At 45.9% G+C, this 27,421-nt stretch overlaps 1 protein-coding gene across 2 annotated transcripts; it reads left to right on the top strand.

Moving 5' to 3' along the window:
- The first annotated feature begins 749 nt into the window (after nt 1–749).
- On the top strand, nt 750–26,780 carry LOC147117656 (regulator of G protein signaling 9-binding protein-like). 2 transcript variants are annotated; one of them, XM_085988826.1, is made up of 3 exons: nt 750–3,857; nt 17,316–17,459; nt 25,985–26,780. In XM_085988826.1, exon 1 carries the CDS (start codon nt 1,192–1,194, stop codon nt 1,954–1,956), a length of 765 nt encoding a protein of 254 aa, XP_085844952.1. In that variant the 5' UTR covers nt 750–1,191; the 3' UTR covers nt 1,957–3,857; nt 17,316–17,459; nt 25,985–26,780. The 2 variants fall into 2 exon arrangements, with proteins under 2 accessions (XP_085844952.1, XP_085844953.1); XM_085988827.1 differs by lacking the exon at nt 25,985–26,780 and adding an exon at nt 20,103–22,402.
- The last annotated feature ends 641 nt before the right edge of the window (nt 26,781–27,421 follow it).

Below are 27,421 nucleotides of genomic sequence, written 5' to 3'. Positions count from 1 at the left end.
TTGGAGGTAGGGACTATACATAGGTCTTTACTTCATGCCCACAGGCGGGAACTGAGGGGAGATCAGTACCCACAGTACTATTTATACCCCTATGGCCAGGAGTGGTACTGCGTATCGCTACGCCCAACAAGTAGTGCAGTCCTGTCCATAGGTTCAAAGTAGCACACATATTACATACACAAACACCTGCTACGCCTGAAAATCTGGACGCAATGTTGAGACCCCACAACAAACGTAAATGGAGGGTACTCATATTTAAGAGTCAGAGTTTTGTGGGCGGAGAGTTGTTTGGACGGAGGGTTTGATGGACAGACCTAAAAGATCAAGGAGTTGGGCGTATTGTAGTTACAGGCGTAACTCACGCCCAAAATTCTGTGATCTTTTATACCATGCGCAGATTCCTGGTGTCTCTGGGCGCAAATGCAGAGGAAACTCCAGACCAATGTGTCTCTGCCTTCTAGACTCTCCTTTGCCTTTATGTACAGTCAATATAACACATTACTGGTAATTTTGTAAATGGAATGTAAAGTTTAATTACTATTGTTTTAGGCTTTTTCTACCTTATGTTGTCCTTTGTACTTATTTACATTCCTGAATCTATTGCAATTGTAAGGTAAGTTGAGGTCACATCACAAAGATTTGTACCAGTCGGTGTGTTGCGATGGGCGCAATGCTGTGACAGAACAGTGAAGTTCTGAGCCCTGGAGATAAGTGATAAAGCGGCGACATCACAGGCTGCCGACAGAGGGACAAGGCTCTACATACACCGAACCACATGGGAAACATGCATGTGCAGGAAGGTTATAACTCCATCCGTGCCGCCTGCGTCACAAGATGCGCTGTAATCTCAGAGATGGATTTGAACAATGAGTAATGCAGGTACTCCAGGACATAGTCAGAGGCGAGCAACGTTGACTGGAGCTTCGAGAGATTTCCATTTGAGAGGAGATCTGCGGGGGGGAAAACTTAAGTGTGCAGCTGAAAAGAAATCTGGTGCGCTGCATGGAGAACTTTGGCTGGGTTTCTCGGTTGTAACTCGGAGTCCCCACCCACTGCCGGCTGGACACGGTCTGGTCTATCTCTGGCGAGCAGAGCTGAGACCAGAGGCTGCACTCAGATGGTCGATGTTTCTTTATTTGCAAGTACTTTTAGCATTTCGGTCCAGCGAAGTTGGTGATCGAACCGAGACCTATGCCGATCCAAAGCAGCAAGGTGGCAGATGAAAGGACTGCAAACTCGGCGAAGGTGAGGGATGACTGCAGAACTCTGGTGGACTCCCTGAACAAGGTGACGGGATGCTACAAGCACCTGGCCATCGGCGTAGGGGGCTCGTCGGACTCCAGCAACCTGAGGGGTGAGCTGAGGAAAACCAGAGAGAAAACCCAGGACCTGGCGGTGGTCATCAGGAACAAACTAACGGCGGTGCTTCGGGACAAGAACCTGAACAAGGAGGAGCGAGCGGAGATGGAGCGCCTCTGGGTCATCTTCTCCTCCAACCTGGAGACGTTTCAGGTGGACATGTGCAAAGTGTTGGAGCTGGGTCAGGTCTTCCCTCTCTCGGGGACCGAGAAACCCCTGATCCAGACCGGGATGTCTGGAGGGACCTCGGAGGTGGCAGCCCGGGCTCTGAGCGTCCAGAACATAGTCCACGACACGACACTGAACGTGGAGAACCTGGAGCAGGTGGAGCTGGAGGAGCAGATCGAAAAGGTGGACAGGATGGTGGAGAACATGGAGATGAAGGTCAACGTCCTCAGGTGGACGGTGGAAGCCAAGGGAGACGCGTACCATTCCGTGCTCAGCAACGATGCCGCCTCGGTGGCCCTGCTGTCGGTGGAGGAGGAGGTGCGGGGCAGGCGGTGCTGCAACCGGGAAAAGTGTCTTATGACCCTGCTATTTTGCACGGTGGCCCTGATTGCCGTCGTGTTATCGGTCTGTGTTGTGAACCTTGCCTGATCGGTCTACCCCACCGATCCGTGGAACTCATGCAGCCCGCGGGTCGGTCCCACTGACTCTGCCATTCACTGTGTACATACGAAGGAGAAACCAAGACTCCGACTGTTTGTTAGATGCCCTGCAGTGAGCGGGAGACTTGATAAACATAGCAACGTTTTTTTTAGAAAAGGTTTTCTTTATGTGTATCTGCCAAAAAACAGTACTGTGAGCTGTGTAGGGTTATAGAAGCTGTGACTGCTTCTCCCCTTGTACAACGTTTGATGTGATGTGAGTTACACTTCATTGACAACTGAGTTCAATTTTTATGACAATATTTAAATATTGCATTTCTAGTTTTTAACCAGGAAAATTGGAAAGAAAGTTTTAAAAAAAACAGTTTGGGGAAGGGTGGATTTTTTAAAAAGTGTTGATCAATTATTTGCACATGAAGGGACTAATAATTATCAAAATCACTTTACATGCTGAAGAAGTGTTTGATATATATCATTTAAAAACGTATGACAGATTCATGGGGTTTGTGATTGTTTTGAATACAAGCTGCTGTTGATAATGCACTCATTTTTTGCATTAATTACTAAATAACATAGAAAAGTGTAAGTTTAGAACAAAAAAAAATCGAATTATTGTATGATTTAAATTGAGGAACTATGGATTAAAAGGAGTAGATTGCACTAGTACAAAGGCCAGCATGGGTTTTAAATTGTTTAAAAGTATCCGTGAAGTAGAATATGACTAAAGGAATGATTCCACATAGAGGTTCCTTTGTAAACATCACTTCTCTACTGTAAATATTAAATCCTAAACTTTACCTAATATATTTATATTGTGTCATATATAAATAAAATAATGTCTTATAAAAAAAATGAATGCAGCAAGTTGTCATGATCTGGAATGTACTGCCTGAAAGAGTGATGGAAGCAGATTCAATAGAAACTTTCAAAAGACGATTGGATATATACTGGAAAAGTAAAAATTTGCAGGATTCTGGGGAAAGAGTGGGAGAGTGGGACTAATTGGATAGCTCTTTCAAAGTGCTGGCGCAGGCCCGATAGGCTGATTGACCTCATTCTGTGCTGTAAGATTCTATGATAAAGGGAGAGATCTTCTTTTCAGTCTATAACACCCCCATTAGCTTAATGAGTAAACACACTGTGGCGTGATATTCACCATTGCAGACCAGGAAGGTTCCAGAGAGTAATTTTTACAATCACGCTCGCAGCAGTTACGTGTGACACGAGTGGATATCAGGAATTCGGGTACAGAAATCAACGAGCAGAAAATTGTGGGCCGTGAACTGAGCTCACTAACCTCCACGCCCAAATTGTCGATGTACGCTCCTGTCACGTGAAGCTGTGCACTGGGAGTGCAAAAACAAAAACGTACCCTTAGATTCTGCCCCTGGTCTGTGCTGAATTAGCTGATCTCAGCCTGCGCAGCAGTGGAGAGCAATACTTTTTGTCTCGGTGTCTCCGGCTAGGAATTGGAAAAAATCAGCCAGGCTTCCTGCTTCTGATCAATATACAGTGATCCCTGCTGGAAGTGCACCTGTCTGGATATCTGGTGAGGATAGAATGGAGCATGACTGTGATCCTCCTATAGCTGAATAGCCTGCCAAAACTCACTGTCAGTGTTTACACAGGAAGAATAGCCACTTGGACAAGGTAGCAGCTTGCCACTGGTGCATGTCGGACTGGATCACACAGCATGAATGAACACCTTCAGAAGAAGAGAGGACTTCCCCAAACCAAAGTGAAACAAAATATAGAACCTGATCCTGAAGACTCTTGCCTATTTTTATTACATGACAATACTAACTACACACCACTGAAACAATGAATTAAAACAGCTTCATCTGAGAACAGCAAAGATAAAATGTAATAAATTTGGTTACATTATCACAGGTTAGTAGTACTCTAATCTTTATTCCAAAAGCTTAATTTTCTTGAATATTTTGTAATTGTAACAAAAAATAATGGTAATTATTTTAAATGTTCTTCAAAAACAAATCACCATCTAAGTCTGTTTTGGTGATTAGTCAATGATTTACAAAGATGCTGGTTATCCGTTCCACTGAGTCTGTAAGGCTGGTTTCCACAGTGTGAGAATGTTTATTTCAGGTATTATATTCATGGTAAATTTCTTTGGTTGGAGTAAGATTCCAAGATATTCAACTGGCCACCCGTGTGTAAAACTGACATTGCGGATTGGCTGCCCGTTATAGAAACCGTCCGATTTTCATGTCCATTAAAAATTTATCCCCATATTTATTTTTAAGTTACTCTTTTTCCCTTCTGACATTGCGGCTTCATGTGCCATTCCCAATGGAGATGGTCAATGGGTGATCGGCGTCCAGCCCACTGCAAGACCCCTCCGCAACTGGCCACCAGTAGATGTCTAAATGTGGCCTGGAATAACATTCCCTCCCTGTATGAAAGTTGTTGGCTTTTACATTTGGTGTCTATTGTTCATTTTCACCGCTATAAAGGGTGAGAGAGAAACAAGGGAGAAAATGTGAGAGAGAAGCAAAATAGTTTACCATCTCATTCAGGACAGTATATAAGATTGTCAAATATAATAGAAAATACAGGATAAAGTGTTTAACATAGAGTTAACGTCTAACCACAATTGTGAAATTTCCCCAAACTCTGATCCAGTGTTAAGTTAGTTGATCTCACTTGTATTGCTTGACACGGTAGATGCAGGGAGGATGTTTCCCCTGGCTGGGGAGTCTAGAACCAGGGGTCACAGTCTCAGAATAAGGGGTCGGCCATTTAGGACTGAGATGAGAAATTTCTTCATTCAGAGGGTGGTGAATCTTTGGAATTCTCTACCTCAAAGAGCTGTGGAGGCTCAGTCGTTGAGTATATTCAAGACAGAGATCGATAAATTTTTGAATATTAAGGGAATCAAGGGATACGGGGATAGTGCAGGAAAGTGGAGATGAGGTAGAAGATCAGCCATGATCTTATTGAATGGCGGAGCAAGCTCGAAGGGTCAAATGGCCTACTCCTGCTCCTATTTCTTATGATCTTATGTTCTTACGTAAGGATGCTACAGTTGGCCTGAGGACCCCTGAGATAGGGAGGGGAAAATCAGTGTGGTAGGAAATGATGTGTGGGATTTCTGATATTTCTAAAGTTGTAAAATTACCCTTTAGCACAGGATTGGTCCCAACTGCATTGCCCTCATGGCCCAATAGCTCCCAACACTGACCATCTGGCCTCACATATGTCAGGAATGGCCACTTGGGAGAGATAGTAGAGAGTTCCAGTATCCAGGGAACTGTAGCCCAGCATGAGATATCACCTTCAGAAGAGGAAGTGAGAAAAGGGGAGATGACTAAAAGCAAAGCTTGGTACCCAGAGCTTTATCAAATCCCCTCTAAAAGTCCATGTTAATTATATCCACTCCATATACATTGTCCACTAATTTAAACATTTCCTCAAAGAACTCCAGTAGATTTTTGAGATGTAAGTTTTAGCTTTCAAATCTATCCTCCTCATCGTCTGCCTGCTCCTTGGATGAACACTGATAGCATCCAGAGGGGTAGATTTTAACAATTGGGTGGCCAGACCACAAAGCGCCGATGGTAGGCCCAGTCCATTTTGAGAGCTGGGCCTCATTAGCACCAGGCTGTTTGCGGAAAGTGTGTCCGGGACAGCGTCCTGGCTCTGGGCTGCTGCAATATTGGGCAGCCTAGCTGGCCTCTGGGTCAGAAGAAGGTAAGTCGGGGGGACAGGCTTCTACCTTGAGTGGGGGTGGAGAAATCTGGAATGGCAGCAGCTCAGGCTGGTTTTGTGGAGATTGGAGGAGCCTGGCCCCATAAAAATAAACAGGCTTATCTGTGGAATCCTCTTCGGCTGGCCCACCAACTGATACTGGACGGAACGAGCACACAAGTCCTCTCCTAAAATGGCATTCAGGATCCTATGTGCGTCATGGCTCTGGCCGCCCACCTTAGGCCTGGCGCAGGATTGCCGTAGCCACAGCAACGGTGGGAACAGGGCGCTAAGTCATTCTCCAACATTTTTGGGCCCTCCCACTCATTTCTGTCAGACGGGAGGTCTCAAAATCTACCTCCATACAACACTATAATTTTTTCTGTTGTTGAAGACTGATTAACTCGTCTCCTGATTAGGTATCTTCTAGCATATCAAAATAAGTCCTTTGACCTCCAATAATTAGGTACGCCCACAGTATGGAGCTCCCCAAAATACTTATTAGAGCCTCATCTATTTCTTTGCTAAATTGTTTTATTTGGTTGAAGTATTCTGATGATTGTAGGGGCAGATATTCTAACTTTAGGGCTTTCAGGCACTTTAGATAGCTCTCCAGCAGCAAATGCCTTATCTTACCTTGCAGGCAAAGCATTGCAAACTAACGCGAAGCATCTTAACCTACTGTCAGGACTAAGTGTCAGTTTAGTTGCTACTACTCTCTCAAAATGTCCTCTGGGTGGGGGACTTCAATGTCCATCACCAAGAGTGGCTTGGTAGCACCACAACTGACCGAGCTGGCCGAGTCCTAAAGGACATAGCTGCCAGACTGGGTCTGCGACAGGTGGTTAGGGAACCAACAAGAGGGAAAAACCTACTTGATCTCGTCCTCACCAATCTACCTGTTGCAGATGCATCTGTCCATGACAGCATTGGTGGAAGTGACCACCGCACAGTCCTTGTGGAGACGAAGTCCCGTCTTCATGTTGAGGATACCCTCCACCGTGTTGTGTGGCACTACCACCGTGCTAAATGGGACAGATTTCGAACAGATCTGGCAACTCAAAACTGGGCATCCATGAGGCGCTGTGGGCCATCAGCAGCAGCAGAATTGTATTCAACCACAATCTGTAACCTCATGGCCTGGCATATCCCTCACTCTACCATTACCATCAAGCCGGGAGATCAACCCTGGTTTAACGAAGAGTGCAGGAGAGCATGCCGGGAACAGCACCAGGCATACCGAAAAATGAGGTGTCAACCTGGTGAGGCTACAACACAGGACTACTTGCATTCCAAACAACGGAAGCAACATGCGATAGACAGAGCTAAGCGATCTCACAACCATTGGATCAAATCAAAGCTCTGCAGTCCTGCCACATCCAGTCGTGAGTGGTGGTGGACAATTAAACAGTTAACAGGAGGAGGAGGCTCCAAAAATATCCCCATCCTCAATAATGGTGGAGCCCAGCACGTGAGTGCAAAAGACAAGGCTGAAGCATTTGCAACTATCTTCAGCCAGAAGTGCCGAGTGGATGATCCATCTCGGCCTCCTCCTGAGGTCCCTAGCATCACAGATGCCAGTCTTCAGCCCATTCAATTCACTCCACGTGATGTCAAGAAACGGCTGAAGACACTGGATACTGCAAAGGCTATGGGCCCTGACAACATTCCGGCAATAGTACTGAAGACTTGTGCTCCAGAACTAGCTGCGCCCCTAGCCAAGCTGTTCCAGTACAGCTACAACACTGGCATCTACCCGGCAATGTGGAAAATTGCCCAAGTATGTCCTGTCTACAAAAAGCAGGACAAATCTGACCCGGCCAATTACCGTCCCATCAGTCTACTCTCAATCATCAGCAAAGTGATGGAAGGTGTCGTCGACAGTGCTATCAAGCGGCACTTACTCAGCAATAACCTGCTAACTGATGCCCAGTTTGGGTTCCGCCAGGGCCACTCAGCTCCTGACCTCATTACAACCTTGGTCCAAACATGGACAAAAGAGCTGAACTCAAGAGGTGAGGTTAGAGTGACTGCCCTTGACATCAAGGCAGCATTTGATCGAGTGTGGCATCAAGGAGCCCTAGCAAAACTGAAGTCAATGGGAATCAAGGGGAAAACTCTCCATTGGTTGGAATCATACCTAGCACAAAGGAAGTTGGCTGTGGTTGTTGGAGGTCATTCATCTCAATCACATGACATCACTGCAGGAGTTCCTCAGGGCAGTGTCCTAGGCCCAACCATCTTCAGCTGTTTCATCAATGACCTTCCCTCCATCATAAGGTCAGAAGTGGGGATGTTCGCTGATGATTGCACACTGTTCAGCACCATTCGAGACTCGTCAGATACTGACGCAGTCCGTGTCCATATGCAGCAAGACCTGGACAACATGCAGACTTGGGCTGACAAGTGGCAAGTAACATTCGCACCACAGAAGTGCCAGGCAATGACCATCTCCAACAAGCGAGACTCTAACCATCTCCCCTTGACATTCAATGGCATTACCATCGCTGAATCCCCCACTATCAACATCCTGAGCTGTAACAACAGGACATAGGAACATAGGAACAGTAATAGGCCATTCAGCCCTTCAAGCCTGTTCTGCCATTCAATGAGATTATGGTTGATCTGAAACGGCTGAGCGCACCGGATACAGCAAAGGCTATGGGCCCCGACAACATCCCGGCTATCGTGCTGAAGACTTGTGCTCCAGAACTAGCCGCGCCTCTAGCCAAGCTGTTCTAGTACAGCTACAACACTGGTATCTATCCGACAATGTGGAAAACTGCCCGGGTATGTCCTGTCCACAAAAAGCAGGACAAATCCAACCCGACCAATTACCGCCCCATCAGTCTACTCTCAATCATCAGCAAAGTGATGGAAGGTGTCATCGACAGTGCTATCAAGCGGCACTCACTCACCAATAACCTGCTCACTGATGCCCAGTTTGGGTTCCGCCAAGACCACTCAGCTCCCAACCTCATTACAGCCTTGGTCCAAACATGGACAAAGGAACTGAATTCCAGAGATGAGGTGAGAGTGACTGCCCTTGACATCAAGGCAGCATTTGACCGAGTCTGGCATCAAGGAGCCCTAGTATAACTGAAGTCAATGGGAATCCGGGGGAAAACACTCCACTGGCTGGAGTCATACCTAGCACAAAGGAAGATGGTTGTGGTGATTGAAGGTCAATCATCACAGCCCCAGGACATCACTGCAGGAGTTCCTCAGGGCAGTGTCCTAGGCCCAACCATCTTCAGCTGCTTCATCAATGACCTTCCCTCCAACATAAGGTCAGAAATGGGGATGTTCGCTGATGACTGCACAGTGTTCAGCGCCATTCACAACTCCACAGATAATGAAGCAGTCCATGCCCACCTGCAACAAGACCTGGACGATGTTCAGGCTTGGGCTGATAAGTGGCAGGTAACATTCGCGCCACAGAAGTGCCAGGCAATGACTATCTCCAACAAGCGAGAGTCTAACCACCTTCCTTTGACATTCAATGGCATTACCATCACCGAATCCCCCACTATCAACATCCTGGGGGTTACCATTAACCAGAAACTTAACTGGACCAGCCATATAAATACTGTGGCTACAAGAGCAGGCCAGAGGCTGGGAATTCTGCGGCGAGTGTCTCACCTCCTGACTCCCCAAAGCCTTTCCACCATCTACAAGACACAAGTCAGGAGTGTGATGGAATACTCTCCACTTGCCTAGATGAGTGCAGCTCCAACAACACTCAAGAAGCTCGACACCATTCAGGATAAAGCAGCCCGCTTGATTGGCACTCCATCCACCACCTTCAACATTCACTCCCTCCACCACCGGCGCACTGTGGCTGCAGTGTGTACCATCTACAAGATGCACTGCAGCAACTCGCCAAAGCTCCTTCAACAGCACCTTCCAAACCCGCGACCTCTACCACTTAGAAGGACAAGGGCAGCAGACGCATGGGAACATCACCACCTACAAGTTCCCCTCCAAGCCACACACCATCCTGACTTGGACCTGTATCGCCGTTCCTTCACTGTCGCTGGGCCCAAATCCTGGAACTCCCTTCCTAACAGCATTGTGGGTGTACCTACACCATATGGACTGCAGCGGTTCAAGAAGGCGGCTCACCACCATCTTCTCGAGGGCAATTAGGGATGGGCACTAAATGCAGGCCTAGCCAGCGACGCCCACATCCCATCAATGAATTTTTAAAAAAGAATAAATTCTGCATTCAAGCCCCACTATGGACTTGCACACATAACCGGGACTGAACTTGTGCAGTACTGATGAAGTGCTGCATTGTTAAGTGTGCTGTTTTTCAGAAGAGATATTAAACTGAGACCCTGTCCGCCTCTTCAGGTGGACGTAAAACATCCGTGGCAGTATTTGATGAATAGTTCATCCAGTGCCTTGACCAATGTTCCTCTCTCAACCAGCACCATCAAAAACAAATCATCAGGTTATTCATTCATTTGCTGTTTTTTCTTCTTCTTAGGCAATCCCTAGGAACCGAGGATGACTTGCTTCCACATTAAAAATGAGTTCTCAGGTGACTAATGAGTTCAATGCAGGACCTACAGTCTCTGTCACAGGTGGGGCAGATGGTGGTTGAGGGGGCGTGTGGGTGGGGTGCTTGGGCTGACATGCGTTTCTTGCGCTGCTTGCGCTTGGCTTCCGCTTGCTCCCGGCGAAGAGACTCGAGGGGGGTGATTTTAATTCAGGTGCGGGATGGTGTCGTGTTATCCAAATTTCGTGTTTCCCACACGAATCTAAATGGATGTGGGAGATTGATGCAATTTTAACTGAATTGGCCAATTGATTTCCAACATGTGGGAAGCCTTTGTAAATGGGTTTTTCATGACTGAAAGTCTCCTCCGATGACGTCATCATTGCTGCTGCATTTAAGGTCCACAGCAAGCCTTGCTTCTTCTTTAGACTGCCAAGCTTCTTGACTGTGCAGTGTGAGGGAGCTGCAGCAAATATGACAAGCGGGAGGGCCAGATCAGCTCCTCGCTTTGACGAGGTGGCACTGCAGGCATTAATGGATGGGGCTAGGGCCAACAGGGAGGTGCTCTTCCCTTCATCAGGGAGGAAGAGGCCTCCCCAGCAGACCAAGGCTGTGTGGATGCAGGTGGCTGAGGAGGTCAACTCCTTGGGAGTCACCTGCAGAACCTGGATACAGTGCAGGAAAAGATTTCATGACCTTCAGCGCACTGGAAAAGTGAGTATGAATTTCCCATCACCCTCAATCTGATCCCCATTGCCTTTCCTCACCAGCACTCAGCTTTAGCAATCTCTTCCTCCACATCCCACTTGACACTGACATCCATGCACCCTTACCCATTCCCTCTCTCTCTATGCTCACACTCACATAACTATTCTACCATGCAGCCCTCACACTCCCTATCACTCTGATGCTTTGAACACAACTGACAACACACAGGGAGGGCCCTTGGTCTTGCAACCTCATTCCATCTTTGTCTCCTTCTAAGTATCTATGCTATGCAATCTCTACACTCACTCCTTCACTCTCACTCAACCTCCACTTGTCTCCCTCATTGCAGGAAAAGAGAGCTCACAACAAAAGAGAGCAAGCCAGGACAGGAGGAGGGACAGCCTCACCATAAGAACATAAGAAGTAGGAGCAGGAGTAGGCCATACAGCCTCCCGGGCCTGCTCCGCCATTCAATAGGATCATGGCTGATCCGAATCTAGACTCACATCCACTTCCCTGCCCTCTCCCCGTAACCCCTAATTCCCTTATCTGCTAGGAAACTGTCTATCTCCGTTTTAAATTTATTTAATGTTGCAGCTTCCACAGCTCTCTGGGGTAGCAAATTCCATAGATTTACTACCCTCTGAGTGAAGAAGTTTCTCCTCATCTCAGTTTTGAAAGGGCAGCCCCTTATTCTAAGATTATGCCCCCTAGTTCTAGTCTCACCCATCAGTGGAAACATCCTCACCGCATCCACCCGATCAAGCCCCCTCACAATCTTATATGTTTCGATAAGATCGCCTCTCATTCTTCTGAACTCCAATGAGTAGAGGCTCAACCTTTCCTCATACGTCAACCCCCTCATCCCTGGAATCAACCGAGTGAACCTTCTCTGAACCGCCTCGAGAGCAAGTATATCTTTTCTTAAATATGGAAACCAAAACTGTACGCAGTATTCCAGGTGTGGCCTCACCCTGTATAACTGCAGCAAGACTTCCCTGTTTTTATACTCCATCCCCCTTGCAATAAAAGCCAAGATTCCATTGGCCTTCCTGATCACCTGCTGCACCTGCATACTAACTTTTTGTGTTTCATGCATCAGGACCCCCAGATCCCTTTGTACTAAAGCACTTTGCAGTTTCTCTCCATTTAGATAATAACTTGCTCTTTGATTTTTTCTGCCAAAGTGCATAACCTCACACTTTCCAATATTATATTCCATCTGCCAAATCTCTGCCCACTCACTTAGCCTGTCTATGTCCTTTTGCAGGTTTTTTATGTCCTCCTCACTCACTGCTTTCCCTCCCATCTTTGTATCGTCGGCAAACTTGGATATGTTGCACTCGGTCCCTTCCTCCAAATCGTTAATATAGATTGTAAAGAGTTGGGGTCCCAGCACTGACCCCTGCGGAACACCACTAGTTACTGATTGCCAGCCCGAGAACGAACCATTTATCCCAACTCTTTGTTTTCTGTTAGATAGCCAATCTTCCACCCATGCCAGTATATTACCCCCAATCCCATGTTTTTTTATCTTGATCAGTAATCTTTTGTGTGGAACCTTGTCAAATGCCTTTTGGAAGTCCAAATACACTACATCCACTGGTTCCCCTTTATCCACCCTATATGTTGCGTCCTCAAAGAATTCGAGCAAATTTGTCAAACATGACTTCCCCTTCATAAAACCATGCTGACTCTGTCCTATTAAATTATGTTTATCCAAATGCTCTGTTACTGTTTCCTTAATAATGGACTCCAACATTTTGCCAACCACAGATGTTAGGTTAACTGGTCTATAGTTTCCAGCTTTTTGTCTACTTCACTTCTTAAATAAGGGTGTTACATTAGCAATTTTCCAACCTGCCGGGACCTTTCCTGAGTCCAGGGAGTTTTGGAAAATAATCACCAATGCATCCACAATCCCTACCGCCACTTCTCTCAAGACCCTAGGATGTAGGCCATCAGGTCTAGGGGATTTATCCGCCTTAAGTCCCATTATTTTACCGAGTACCATCTCCTTAGTGATTTTTATCGTGTTTAGCTCCTCCCCCCCCCCCCCCCCCCCCCATTGCCCCCTGTTTGTCCAGTGTTGGGATATTTTTAGTGTCCTCTACTGTAAAGACTGATACAAAATATTTGTTCAGCGTCTTTGCCATCTCCATGTTCCACACCACTAGTTTCCCGGTCTCATCCTCTAAGGGACCAACGTTCACTTTCGCCACCCTTTTTCTTTTTATATAGCTGTAGAAACTCTTGCTATCTGTTTTTATAGCCCACCTGACCCCCTGGGAGGAGGCCGTCCTGGAAATCATGGGCATTGAGGATGATTCGCGCATGGGGGATGGACAGACGGGTGCAACACAGCAAGCTGGTGAAAGAAAAGTTTCCCATCTCTCTCTTTGACATTGCATGAGTCGCTGATAATGATTGTGAAGCTCTAACAGATGGACTTATGAGCATCTGCAAAAGGCTATGTGCATGTAGCCTTTGCATCACATCTGACTCTTTCCTTTACTCTCCCACAGGACCATCATAAGTATCCTTCTCTCCTAGCCAGGAAGAAGAGGCTGAGCAGCCAGACTCCTCAAAGGAAGCTGCAACCTCTGAGGGCACAGCGTCAGCAAAATTCAGCACACCCAGCACCAGCGCAGACACTCACACCTCGGTGGGACCTTCGGGACATAGAGTAGTGTTGTCACCTGGTGTATCACAGCTCACAAGTGAGCATCAGCAGATTGTGGAGACAGGGACAGCAGTGGAGAGTCCTAGTTGGAGGGCGCAGGACTCTGCCAGCTCAGCTCAGCAGCATGTCGACCCTCTGCCTCTGGGTCCATCCATAAGATCAGGGGTGATGGAACTCCAGGCACAGATGCAGGAGTCTCTGGCTGGTTGCGTCTCTAGGGTCGCTGCGAGTGTGGAGCGAATGGAGGAGTCCATAGCGAACATGAGCAGAGCCTTTGTGGAGTCATTGGCGCATGAATGCATCACCACGGAAAGGATGGCTACCTCCGTGGAAAGGATTGCTACCTCCGTGGTAAGGCTGGTTACCGTAGAGGAGAGGATGACTACGGTAGAGGAGAGGATGGCTATGGCCATGGAGGAGCTTAGTCGCCAGGGTATAGAAAACATGGTGAGTGTTCAGAATAGAATGACATCTCTTGAGGAGCGATGGGCATCTATTGAACAGAGAAACCAGACCTTCATGGAAGTCCTTCTGAGTAGGACTGCCATTGCAGATACGGGTCCCCATGGCCACCCTGATATGCAGCAAGGTGCTCTCCAGCCACTTCCAGGCGCTGGCCCCTTCTGGCCTGTGCAGCTTCAGGAGGGTGAGCAGCAGCCTGGCGCTCCTGCTGCTGCTGCTGGTGCTGCTGTTGTTCCTGGTTCTGCTGCTGCCACGGCTGGTGCTCGAGCTCCTCTAATGCCCAGATGGGAAGGAAATAAATGACTCCCATGCTTCTGGTATATGCCTCCGTTGAGGAAGCGCTGAGTGAAGGTGGCGAGAGGGGTTTCCCAGGAGGTCACACTGGAGATGGGTGTGAGGCTCCAACCTTCCACAGGTGTGGTTAAGCCTTCTAAAAGTTGCCCCAGACCTGAGACCACTAAGTCCTGCCACCTGCAAATCATGGCTGATCAAATCTCCTCTTTAATGGTTGACCTGCAGTTGATAGTCAGCAATCCAATAGTGCTCCCGCCAGGTTTCACATTCGTGTTTCCCACCAGGCGTGTTTCATGTGGGAAAAGGGTTAAATTCACAAGGTCCTTTCAAAATCGGATTATAAAGGCCATTTAGTGGTTGTTAAGGGCCTTAACGACCACTCCCACCTGTTGGATGCGGGACGGAGTCGGGACCATCAAACACGACTGAGTTAAAATTGCTCGGAGTCGGGAACCAGGCGGGGGGGGGGGGACCGCCCGCCAGTTTTTGCAATTTTAACCCCCCGCACGCCTCCAAGCCCGCCTCCACGGCTCAATGAAAATCGAGCCCGAGGTGTTCGGTGCCTTCCCGGATGCTTCTCTACTTTGTGCGGTCTTGGGCCAAGGATTCCCAGGAGTCGGTGGGGATGTTGCACTTTTTCAAGGAGGCTTTGAGGGTGTCCTTGAAGTGTTGCCTCTGCCCACCTGGGGCTCTCTTGCCATGTCGGAGCTCCGAGTAGAGCGCTTGTTTTGGGAGTCTCGTATCGGGCATGCAGACGATGTGACCCGTCCATCGGAGCTGATCGAGCGTGGTCAAAGCTTCGATGCTGGGGATGTTGTTGTTTTATATGCAAATTGACTGCTGTGTTTGCCTCTAACAACAATGACTGCACTCAAAAAGTAACTCATTGTTTGCAAAGTAATTTGGGATGTCCTGAGGATGTGATGAGATGCATATATAATTGCAACTTAATTCTTCTTTAAGACTGGTTATCTGTAGAAGGTGAAGTAGGCCAACAGGACCTGAATTATATGGTGGGTTGCAATCACACTCTGCCTGTCAGGAGAGAGCTCTGTGCTTGTGTGCAGACTATTTTTTAATGTTAAGAGAGAGCTAGTGACAGTGTTTTCTTCCTTGTGACATCAATGCTAAGTTTATAAATTGCCCAAGAGATCCAACAGACATTTGAGCACTTTTTAAGCCAACAACACATGGGACTAGAGTTAGACTACATGTGGTACCAATTCAAAGCAGTCTGGAGGGGATCTCACACTGTGTGGTTTTAGTGTGTTTAGCGTCAGACTGGGGATTGCCTACCAAGTTATAATGCCATCTTCGTGTCAATACGCGCCCAAACTGCCTTGCATCAACTACAGCCAATAACACCCAATCAGAAGTCAAGTTACAATCATTCAATCCATCACTTCTTTGAGTAAGAATGAAATATTTTATGTAAGCTAAAGAATGATATTGAATATGGTATTGTATGCAAGTAGCATCAAAGTTACAAAATAGAAACAAAGAATAAATTAAAAATTATGGAAGCAGTACTGTTTATTTTAACTAAACAATTCCTGAAATGCAAAGGTGACATAGAATCAAAACTACGAACCACAGAGGGCTGAACAAGGGCACAGATAAAGTTATTAAACGATCACTCCGCTTCAAAAGGTAATTCATTGAGTGAAGTGTTTGGGATGTTTTGATGTGATAAGACAAAAATGAAAGTATTATGGAAGAAAGTCAAACATTCCATGAATGCCACAGAATTATTAAGAAATAGTTTAATGACTTAAAATGACTGGCATTAAGAAAAAGAGGAATTAAGCAAAAGCTCTGATCCACAAAACACTCTGCAGTCTGGTAAATGTGAAATTCATCTTTTTCAAAAACAGTAACAGCTACAGTAAAAGTGGTTTGAAAACACTGTTCACGATGCTTTCTTACTAACATGCTAGCAGAAGTTTGTAAATTATATGAATAAAGCCCTGTGTCCATATTCTGCAGATGCTTTCAAACAACATAAATTATTCTCACTCTGGCACCGTTCTTCATACCGCATCTCTACCCAGCTCCATTAAATCCACTCCTAAGCCATAGAAGTGTTGGAAACAGACAGTGACCAAGATGGCCACCTAAAGCAAATGAGGAGATCGCGTTCATGGAACAAAGTCCAACCTCTGCTGCCAGGCAGTGAGAAGATTCTGCACTTGTTAGATCCTCCCTCCACAAGGCTTTCATACAAGCTGGGTTCTGTGCCATACATTATCTAGACCTTGTTCATGAGAGTTTAAAGGAAAGGTCAGACGGTGGTCACTGTTTTGAGCTGCTAACGGCTGTATAGTTGTAAACAGCAGAATTTCCACCTGAAACAAAAGGTGGAGCCTTTAGAATTAACCTTACCAGTAACAAGGACTTTGCTTTTCAAACATAAATAACTAGAATATTTCTTCAGAAGAATTATTAAAGGACTCTACTTATTGTATTTACATTTCATGCTAGTAAATTGCCCATGATGTTGCCCACGATCAGATAATGAGTATAAGTTATTTATTTAATATAGAAGATGGCGATGGGAAAGAGACTTCAAAAGCTAACTCCACAGAGCCACCCAGTGGCCAGACCCTATGTTGTGACAGTTGCAAAATTGTATGGAAATTGTTGACATAACAATTTACAATGGTAAATGTTGGCAGTGACGGCCTTGGCGATCTGGTCCCAAATCCTTCTTTCTGGAGGGCCTCCAGGCGCCCTGTGGGTAGAGGGCCTCTCTTCCAGTGTTGACTCCCTGCATGCGAGACCCTGGGTTCCCTTTCCCTGGCTTGTTGAACCATTTGTGTTAGTGCTGAAGCACTTTTACCATTTTTTTACATGCAGAAGGCAGTTCAGCTTTAAGAGCTGAAGACTGCCATTTTGGAATTATTTTTAATGTTTTTTTTTCAGAAGGCAGTTGAGCTGTAAGGGTGAAAGACTGTCTATTTTTAAATGATTTTTATTCTTTTCATTTTAGAAGGCAGTTCCCCTTTAAGGGCTCGAGACTGCTTTTTAAATGACAGGCTAGCTTTAAGACAACGCTGCCTCGCTTCAGGGATGCTACGACCACGCTACATTGGGCCTCCTGCTGAGCGTACCACCCGAAACAGCATATTGCACGGTAGGTTCTGCGCTACAATTATTTAAATCAGCAGGCAGCACCAAAATAATGGTGCTGCCTGCGCTCTTTCTACGGGCGGGAGTTAACCTCGCCCCATGGTGGCACCGGCCGTTTTCCCGCCTTATCAAATTTCTAGGTCAGACAGACAATCTTGTTGTACGAGGCCCCTTGGGTCGGAGCGATCATAATATGATCGATTTCTTCATTAAGATGGAGAATGAAGTAGTTGACTCGGAGACTAGGGTCCTCAATTTAAATAAAGGAAACAATGATGGTCTGAGGAGCGAGTTGGGTAGGATTGATTGGGGAATGGCACTCAAAGGGTTGACGGTGGATAGGCAATGGCAAACATTCAAAGACCGAATGGATGAGCTACAGAATTTGTTCATCCCAGTTTGGCATAAAAATAAAACAAAAAAGGTGACTCAACCGTGGCTAACAAGGGAAATTAGGGATAGCATAAGATCCTAGGAGAGGACATATAAATTGGCCAGAAAAAGCAATAATCCTGAGGATTGGGAGCAGTTTAGGATTCAACAAAGGAGGACAAAGGGATTAATTAAGAAAGGGAAAATAGAATATGAGAGTAAGCTTTCAGGGAACATAAAAACTGACTGTAAAAGCTTTTATAGATATGTGAAGAGAAAAAGATTGGTGAAGTCAAGCGTAGGTCCCTTGCAGTCAGAATCAGGGGAATTTATAGTGGGGAACAAAGAAATGGCAGACCAACTAAATACATATTTTGGTTCTGTCTTCACAAAGGAGGACACAAATAACCTCCCAGAGATGCCGGGGAACATAGGGTCTGATGAAAGGGTGGAACTGAAAGAAATCAGTATTTGTAGGGAAATGGTGTTAGGAAAATTGATGGGACTGAAGGCCGATAAATCCCCAGGGCCTGATAATCTACATCCCAGGGTACTTAAGGAAGTGGCCCTAGAAATAGTAGATGCATTGCTGGTCATCTTCCAGAACTCGATAGATTCTGGAACAGTACCCATGGATTGGAGGGTAGCTAATGTTACCCCACTATTCAAAAAAGGTGGTGGAGAAAAAGTGGGGAATTATAGACCGGTAAGCCTGACATCGGTAGTGGGGAAAATGCTAGAGTCCATTATAAAAGATGTAATAGCAGAGCACTTGGAAAGCAGTGACTGGATCGGAAAAAGTCAACATGGATTTACAAAAGGTAAATCATGCTTGACTAATCTACTGGAATTTTTTGAGGATGTAACTGGTAAAATAGATAAGGGAGAACCAGTGGATGTGGTGTATTTGGACTTTCAGAAGGCTTTCGATAAGGTCCCGCATAAGAGATTAGCGTGCAAAATTAAGGCACATGGGATTGGGGACAAGGTATTGACTTGGATAGAGAACTGGTTGGCGGACAGAAAGCAAAGAGTTGGAATAAACAGGTCGTTTTCCGAGTGGCAGGCAGTGACTAGTGGGGTACCGCAAGGATCGGTCGTAGGACCCCAGCTGTTCACAATATATATATTAATGATCTGGACGAGGGAATTAGATGTAATATCTCCAAATTTGCAGATGACACAAAGCTGGGTGGGAGGGTATGCTGTGAGGAGGATGTCGTGAAACTCCAGTACGATTTGGACAGGTTGGGTGACTGGGCAGAAACATGGCAAATGCACTATAATGTGGATAAATGTGAGGTTATCCACTTTGGTGGCAAAAACAGGAAGGCAGATTACTATTTGAATGGCAATAGATTGGGAGAAGGGGAAGTGCAAAGAGACCTGGGTGTTCTTGTGCACCAGTCGCTGAAGGTAAGCATGCAGGTGCAGCAGGCGGTTAAGAAGGCAAATGGTATGCTGGCCTTCGTAGCAAGAGGGTTTGAGTACAGGAACAAGGATGTCTTGCTACAGTTGTACAGGGCCTTGGTGAGACCGCACCTTGAGTATTGTGTGCAGTTTTGGTCGCCTTACCTGAGGAAGGACATTCTTGCCATGGAAGGAGTGCAGCGAAGATTCACCAGGCTGATACCTGGGATGGCAGGAATGACGTATGAAGAGAGGTTGTGTCGATTGGGCTTATACTCACTGGAGTTTAGAAGATTGAGAGGGGGTCTCATCGAAACCTATAAAATTCTGTCAGGCCTGGACAGACTAGATGCAGGAAGGATGTTTCTGATGGCCGGGGAGTCCAGAACCAGGGGTCATAGTCTAAGGATAAGGGGTAAGCCATTTAGGACTGAAATGAGGAGGAACTTCTTCACCCAGAGAGTGGTGAACCTGTGGAATTCTCTGCCACAGAGGGCAGTGGAGGCCAGTTCATTAAATATATTCAAGAAAGAGTTGGATATACTTCTTAAGGCTAAATGGATCAAGGGATATGGGGAGAAGGCAGGGACAGGGTACTGAATTTGAATGATCAGCCATGATCTCATTGAATGGCGGAGCAGGCTCGAAGGGCCGAATGGCCTACTCCTGCTCCTATCTTCTATGTTTCTATGTTAAAGCGAATGAAGTATTTTTGCAGTGTAGTCCCTGTTCTAATGTAGGGAAATGCAGTAGCCAATTTACACACAGCAATGTGATATATGACCAGATAATTTATTGTGATGTTGGTTGTGGGATAAATGTTAACCAGAATACTGAGAGAACACCCCTGCTTTTTTTCAAATAGTGGCATTGGATCATTTCCAACCACCTGAGAGAGCAGATGGGATCTAGGTTTAATGTCTCATCCGAAAGACGGCACCTCTGACAGCGCAGCACTCCCTCAGTGCTGCACGGAAGTGCCAGCCTAAGTTATGTGCTGAAGTCTGTGGAGTGGGGTTTGAACCCATGACCTTCTGACTCTGAGATGAGAGTGATACCACTGAACCCAGGGAAATAAGAGAAACAACCAGTGCAGACCAAAGGTGAACCTCTTATTTGTCATAAGTGAATTCTTTCAAAATAAGCATAGGATGTTAAGATGTAGGCGACAATTCAGCACTCCTCACGTTCAGCTATGACAAAGGGCGTGTGGTGGGACAATTATATCTACATTGTTGTATGCTTCAAACATGACTTAACACTGGGGGTGTGGAAGAGCTGAATTTACTTGAGAATTTTTAAAATTCTATTATTATAACAGCAGATGAGCTAATAATGGAGAATAAAGTTTTATGCTCTTAATATATTATTCCCCAATAATATCTTATTGGTTGTTGCTAAAGAGAAGTTGAAGATTCTTTTTCTTTTTTCTTTTACTGTAATATATATAGTTAAAACTCTTAATGCCAAAAGGCACTCGTAGGATTACAATCCCCAAGAGTCATCAAGGGGTATTTATTAAAAGCATAAAAACCCCACTAAGGATCCTATTTCTATTAGTGGATGCCCTATGCTTATAGATATACTTTTTAAATGTAGTTAGAGTTCCTGCCTCTACCACCCTTTCAGGCAGTGAGTTCCAGATCCCCACAACCCTCTGGGTGAAGAAATTTCCCCTCAAATCCCCTCTAAACCTTGCACCAATTACTTTAAATCTGTGCCACCTGGTTTTTGACCCCTCTGCTATCCACTTTATCTATGCCCCTCATAATTTTATACACCTCAATAAGGTCTCCCCTCAGCCTCTTCTGTTCCAAGGAAAGCAGACCCAGCCTATCCAATCTTTCCTCATAGCTAAGATTCTCTACTCCCGGCAACATCCTTGTAAATCTCCTCTGTACCCTCTCCAGGGCAATCACATCTTTCCTGTATTGTGGTGACCAGAACTGCACGCAGTACTCCGACTGAGGCCTAACCAGTGTCTTATACAGTTGAAGCATAACCCCCCTGCTCTTGTATTCTATGCCATGGCTAATAAAGGCAAACATTCTGTATGCCTTCTTAACCACCTTATCTACCTGGCCTGCTACCTTCAGGGATCTGTGGACATGCACTCCAAGGTCCCTTTGTTCCTCTACACTACTCAATGTCCTACCATTTAATATGTATTCCCTTTCCTTGTTAGCTCTCCCCAAATGCATTACTTCACACTTCTCCGGATTGAATTCCAATGCCACTGTTCTGCCCACCTGACCAATTTATTGATATCTTCCTGCAGTCTACAGCTTCCTTCTTCAGTATCAACCACACAGCCCATTTTAGTATCATCTGCAAACTTCTTAATCATACCCCCTATATTCAAGTCTAGATCATTGATATATACCACAAAAAGCAAGGGACCTAGTACTGAGCCCTGTGGAACCCCACTGGAAACAGCCTTCCAGTCACAAAAACACCCATCAACCATTACCCTCAGCTTCCTGTCTCCGAGCCAGTTTTGAATCCAACTTGACACTTTGCCTTGGATCCCATGGGCTTTTAACTTCGTGACCAGTCTGCCATGTGGAACCTTATCAAAAGCCTTGCTAAAGTCCATATACACTACATCAAACGCACTACCCTCATCTACCCTCTTTGTTACCTCCTCAAAAAATTCAATCAAGTTTGTCAGACAAGACCTTCCCTTAAAAAAACCGTGCCTTTCTAAATGAAGATTTATCCTGTCCTTCAGAATTCTTTCCAATAATTTTCCCAACACTGAGGTGAGGCTGACTGGCCTGTAATTACTCGGTCTACCCTTTTCTCCCTTTTTAATCAAGGGTACCACATTAGCAGTCCTCCAGTCCTCCGGCACCACACCTGATGTAATAGCAGAGCACTTGGAAAACAGTGACAGGATTGGACAAAGTCAACATGGATTTACAAAAGGTAAATCGTGCTTGACTAATCTACTGGAATTTTTTGAGGATGTAACTGGTAAAATAGATAAGGGAGAACCAGTGGATGTGGTGTATTTGGACTTTCAGAAGGCTTTCGATAAGGACCCGCATAAGAGATTAGCGTGTAAAGTTAAGGCACATGGGATTGGGGGCAAGATATTGACTTGGATAGAGAACTGGTTGGCAGACAGAAAGCAAAGAGTTGGAATAAACGGGTCTTTTTCTGAGTGGCAGGCAGTGACTAGTGGGGTACCGCAGGGATCGGTCCTTGGACCCCAGCTATTCACAATATATATTAATGATCTAGACAAGGGAACTAGATGTAATATCTCCAAGTTTGCAGACGACACAAAGCTGGGTGGGTGTGTGTGCTGTGAGGTGGATGCCGAGAAACTCCAGGATGATTTGGACAGGTTGGGTGATTGGGCAGAAGCATGGCAGATGCAATATAACGTGGATAAATGCGGGGTTATCCACTTTGGTGTCAAAAACAGGAAGGCAGATTATTATCTGAATGGCAATAGATTGGGAGAAGGGGAAGTGCAACGAGACCTGGGTGTTCTTGTGCACCAGTCACTGAAAGTAAGCATGCAGGTGCAGCAGGCGGTTCGGAAGGCAAATGGTATGTTGGCCTTCGTAGCAAGAGGGTTTGAGTGCAGGAACAAGGATGTCTTGCTGCAGTTGTACAGGGCCTTGGTGAGACCACATCTGGAGTATTGTGTGCAGGTTTGGTCGCCTTATCGGAGGAAGGATATTCTTGCCATGGAAGGAGTTCAGCGAAGATTCACCAGGCTGATACCTGGGATGGCAGGAATGACGTATGAGGAGAGATTGGGTCGATTGGGCTTATACTCGCTGGAGTTTAGAAGAATGAGAGGGGATCTCATTGAAACTTATAAAATTCTGACAGGACTGGACAGACTAGATGCAGGAAGGATGTTCCCGATGGTCGGGGAGTCCAGAACCAGGGGTCACAGTCCAGTGGTGAACCTGTGGAATTCTGTACGACAAAAGGCAGTAGAGGCCAATTCATTAAATATATTCAAGAAGGAGTTGGATATATTTCTTAAGGCTAAAGGGATCAAGGGGTATGTGGAGAAAGCAGGGACAGGGTACTGAATTTGGATGATCAGCCATGATGGTATTGAATGGCGGAGCAGGCTCGAGGGGCCGAATAAGAACATAAGAACATAAGAAATAGGAGCAGGAGTAGGCCATACGGCCCCTCGGGCCTGCTCCGCCATTCAATAGGATCATGGCTGATCTGAATCTAGACTCACGTCCACTTCCCTGCCCTCTCCCTGTAACCCCTAATTCCCTTATCTGCTAGGAAAATGTCTATCTCCATTTTAAATTTATTTAATGTTGCAGCTTCCACAGCTCTCTGGGGTAGCAAATTCCATAGATTTACTACCCTCTGAGTGAAGAAGTTTCTCCTCATCTCAGTTTTGAAAGGGTAGCCCCTTATTCTAAGATTATGCCCCCTAGTTCTAGTCTCACCCATCAGTGGAAACATCCTCACCGCATCCACCCGATCAAGCCCCCTCACAATCTTATATGTTTCGATAAGATCGCCTCTCATTCTTCTGCACTCCAATGAGTAGAGGCTCAACCTTTCCTCATACGTCAACCCCCTCATCCCTGGAATCAACCGAGTGAACCTTCTCTGAACCGCCTCGAGAGCAAGTATATCTTTTCTTAAATATGGAAACCAAAACTGTACGCAGTATTCCAGGTGTGGCCTCACCCTGTATAACTGCAGCAAGACTTCCCTGTTTTTATACTCCATCCCCCTTGCAATAAAAGCCAAGATTCCATTGGCCTTCCTGATCGCCTGCTGCACCTGCGTACTAACTTTTTGTGTTTCATGCACTAGGACCCCCAGATCCCTTTGTACTGTAGCACTTTGCAGTTTCTCTCCATTTAGATAATAACTTGCTGTTTGATTTTTTTCTGCCAAAGTGCATAACCTCACACTTTCCAACATTATATTGCATCTGCCAAATCTCTGCCCACTCAGTTAGCCTGTCTATGTCCTTTTGCAGATTTTTTATGTCCTCCTCACTCACTGCTTTCCCTCCCATCTTTGTATCATCGGCAAACTTGGATATGTTGCACTCAGTCCCTTCCTCCAAATCGTTAATATAGATTGTAAAGAGTTGGGGTCCCAGCACTGACCCCTGCGGAACACCACTAGTTACTGATTGCCAGCCCGAGAACGAACCATTTATCCCAACTCTTTGTTTTCTGTTAGATAGCCAATCTTCCACCCATGCCAGTATATTACCCCCAATCCCGTGATTTTTTATCTTGATCAGTAATCTTTTGTGTGGAACCTTGTCAAATGCCTTTTGGAAGTCCAAATACACTACATCCACTGGTTCCCCTTTATCCACCCTGTATGTTACATCCTCAAAGAATTCGAGCAAATTTGTCAAACATGACTTCCCCTTCGTAAAACCATGCTGACTCTGTCCTATTAAATTATGTTTATCCAAATGCTCTGTTACTGTTTCCTTAATAATGGACTCCAACATTTTGCCAACCACAGATGTTAGGCTAACTGGTCTGTAGTTTCCAGCTTTTTGTCTACTTCCCTTCTTAAATAAGGGTGTTACATTAGCAGTTTTCCAATCTGCCGGGACCTTTCCTGAGTCCAGGGAGTTCTGGAAAATGATCACCAATGCATCCACAATCCCTACCGCCACTTCTCTCTAGACCCTAGGATGTAGGCCATCAGGTCCGGGGGATTTATCCACCTTAAGTCCCATTATTTTACTGAGTACCATCTCCTTAGTGATTTTAATCATGTTTAGCTCCTCCCCCCCCCCCCCCCATTGCCCCCTGTTTGTCCAGTGTTGGCCTACTCCTGCTCCTATCTTCTATGTTTCTATAAAACATCTTTGGGTTTTACTTGCCAAGAATTTTTCATGCTCTCTCTTTGCTTTACTAATATCCTTTTTAATTGCACCCCTGCACTTTCTGTACTCCTCTAAAGATTCTGGAGTATTTAGCCCTCGGTATCTGTCATACGCCTCCCTTTTTTTCTTTATCCTACCCTGTATGACCCTGGACATCCAGGGGACTCTAGATTTGTTAGTCCCATCTTTTTTCTTTAAGGGCACATATTTGGTCTGAACCCTCCAGAACTCCTCCTTGAATGCCTCCCACTGCTCTTACACTGATTTACCTTCAAGTAGCTGTTTCCAGTCCACTATGGCTGAATCACCTCTGAGCTTAGCAAAGTTTGCTTTTCCCCAATTTAGAATTTTTATTCCAGGTCCATCCTTGTCCTTTTCCATAACTACCTTAAATCTAACAGAATTATGGTCACTAGCACCAAAATGCTCCCCCACTAATGCACCTTCTACCTACCCAGCTTCATTCCCTAAAACTAAGTCCAGAACCGCCCCCTCCTTTGCTACATACTGGCTAAAAAGTTCTCCTGGATGCATTTTAGGAATTCCGCACCCTCTATACCCTTCACACTAATTTTATCCCAGTTAATATTGGGGTAGTTGAAATCCCTTACTGTTACTGCCCTATAGTTTTTGCATTTCTCAGAAATTTGTCTACATACTGTATTTGTTCTTCTATCTCCCTCTCACTGTTTGGGGGTCTGTAGTACACTCCCAGCAGTGTACTTTTTCATTTTTTCAATTCGACCCATATGGCCTCATTTGATGATATCATCATAACGTATCATCCCTCCTCACAGCTGTAATAGTTTCTTTAATCAATACCGTGACCCCCCCCTCCCTTTTTACCTCCCTCTCTATCCCGTCTGAAAATCCTGTCACTGTGGCAGAGCCGTGGTCCGCAGTCGCCCAACTAGACGCCGACCGGGAAGCAGCCCAATGTTTCAAGCCCAATTCCGACGTCACATCATGGTTTGCCTGCCTCCCACGTTCCAACGGAGTTGATGCAGGCCAGGTTCATTTTTGTTCGTCATGATGCCCATCGCAGTCCACTCACACCTCCTAATACGGGCCCTTTCTGAGTATTGCAGGCAGGTGCCACGAGCTTTTTGGTTGACATCGGCGGCAAACCCGACCACATCTCAATTGACTGCCTCAAGCCCGCGCACCTGGATCTCGAGCAACCAGTCGAGATTGCACAGCCACCGCGTCGTGGTCGACCGCCTGCTGCTACCACGCCCGACCGGATCGTTCCACCGGCCAGCTCCTCAGCTGCCCAGCAATTTCCTCTCCGGGAATATAGGAGTCGTTCGAACCGAATCGTCCGACCTCCTCTTCGATTGACTTTCGCCGTTAAGGACAATTCTGGGGGGGGGGTGCATGTGGCAGAGCCACCAAGGGACTCTTATATGGATGTACATAATTGCCTTTAACAGAGTGAATCGGTACCTGTATTTGTTTGCTGTATGTAAATAACGCGGTCCCTTTAAGATGTAGACTGAACACGATGACGTCATCACGCAGATCACGTGACGTTCTCAACGACGGGAAATGTGATGACGTCATGACGTCAGCGGAGAAGCTTCCAGACTCAGTCCTCGTGGAGTCAGCCTCAAGCAAACACCTGTTGTTTAGTTTTCTTGTGTTTTAACTGTTACTTCCACCAGTTTGTATTAAACATCGTTTAATTACCAGAGTTGCCTGGTCTCAGTACTTCAGATAGGAATTTGGCAATTCCGACAAATGTTGAGCTGCCATATCGGCCCCTCTTTCAGCCACATCTCTGTAATTGCTATAATATCATAGTCCCAAGTATCTACCTGTGCCCTCAGCTCATCTGCCTTGTTCGCTATACTCCTTGCTTTGAAGTATATACCATTTAGTACCGGCAAACCTCCTTGTTGACTACTATCTAGCCCTTGATTCCTCTGTCCTTCCAATTTACTTTCTACATTTTTGTTTTCCAATTCCAGTTTTTCTTCCCTCCCTATTGACTCTATACTTAGGTTCCCATCCCCCTGCCAAGCTAGTTTAAACCCTCCCCAACAGCATTAGCAAACCCTCCCGCGAGGCTATTGGTCCCATTCCCGTTAAGGTGCAACCCGTCTGGCTTGTGGAGGTCCCAACTCCCCCAGAAACGGTTCCAATTCTCTCCAGCCACGCATTCATCTGCTCTATCTTCCTAATTCTGTACTCACTAGCACGTGGCACTGGTAGTACTCTAATCCGGAGATTACTACATTTGAGGTCCTGCTTTTTAACCTCTTTCCTAGATGTCAGGAAGCACTTCTTCACACAAAATATAGTGGAAATCTGGAACCCTCTCC

This window comes from Somniosus microcephalus, chromosome 5 (assembly GCF_052327205.1).
Source record: "Somniosus microcephalus isolate GS21.2 chromosome 5, FLI_Smic_1.0, whole genome shotgun sequence".
Classification (NCBI taxonomy): Eukaryota; Metazoa; Chordata; class Chondrichthyes; order Squaliformes; family Somniosidae; genus Somniosus; species Somniosus microcephalus.
The sequence above is the reverse complement of the archived record's forward strand: the minus strand, read 5'-3'. Positions and strand labels throughout refer to the sequence as shown.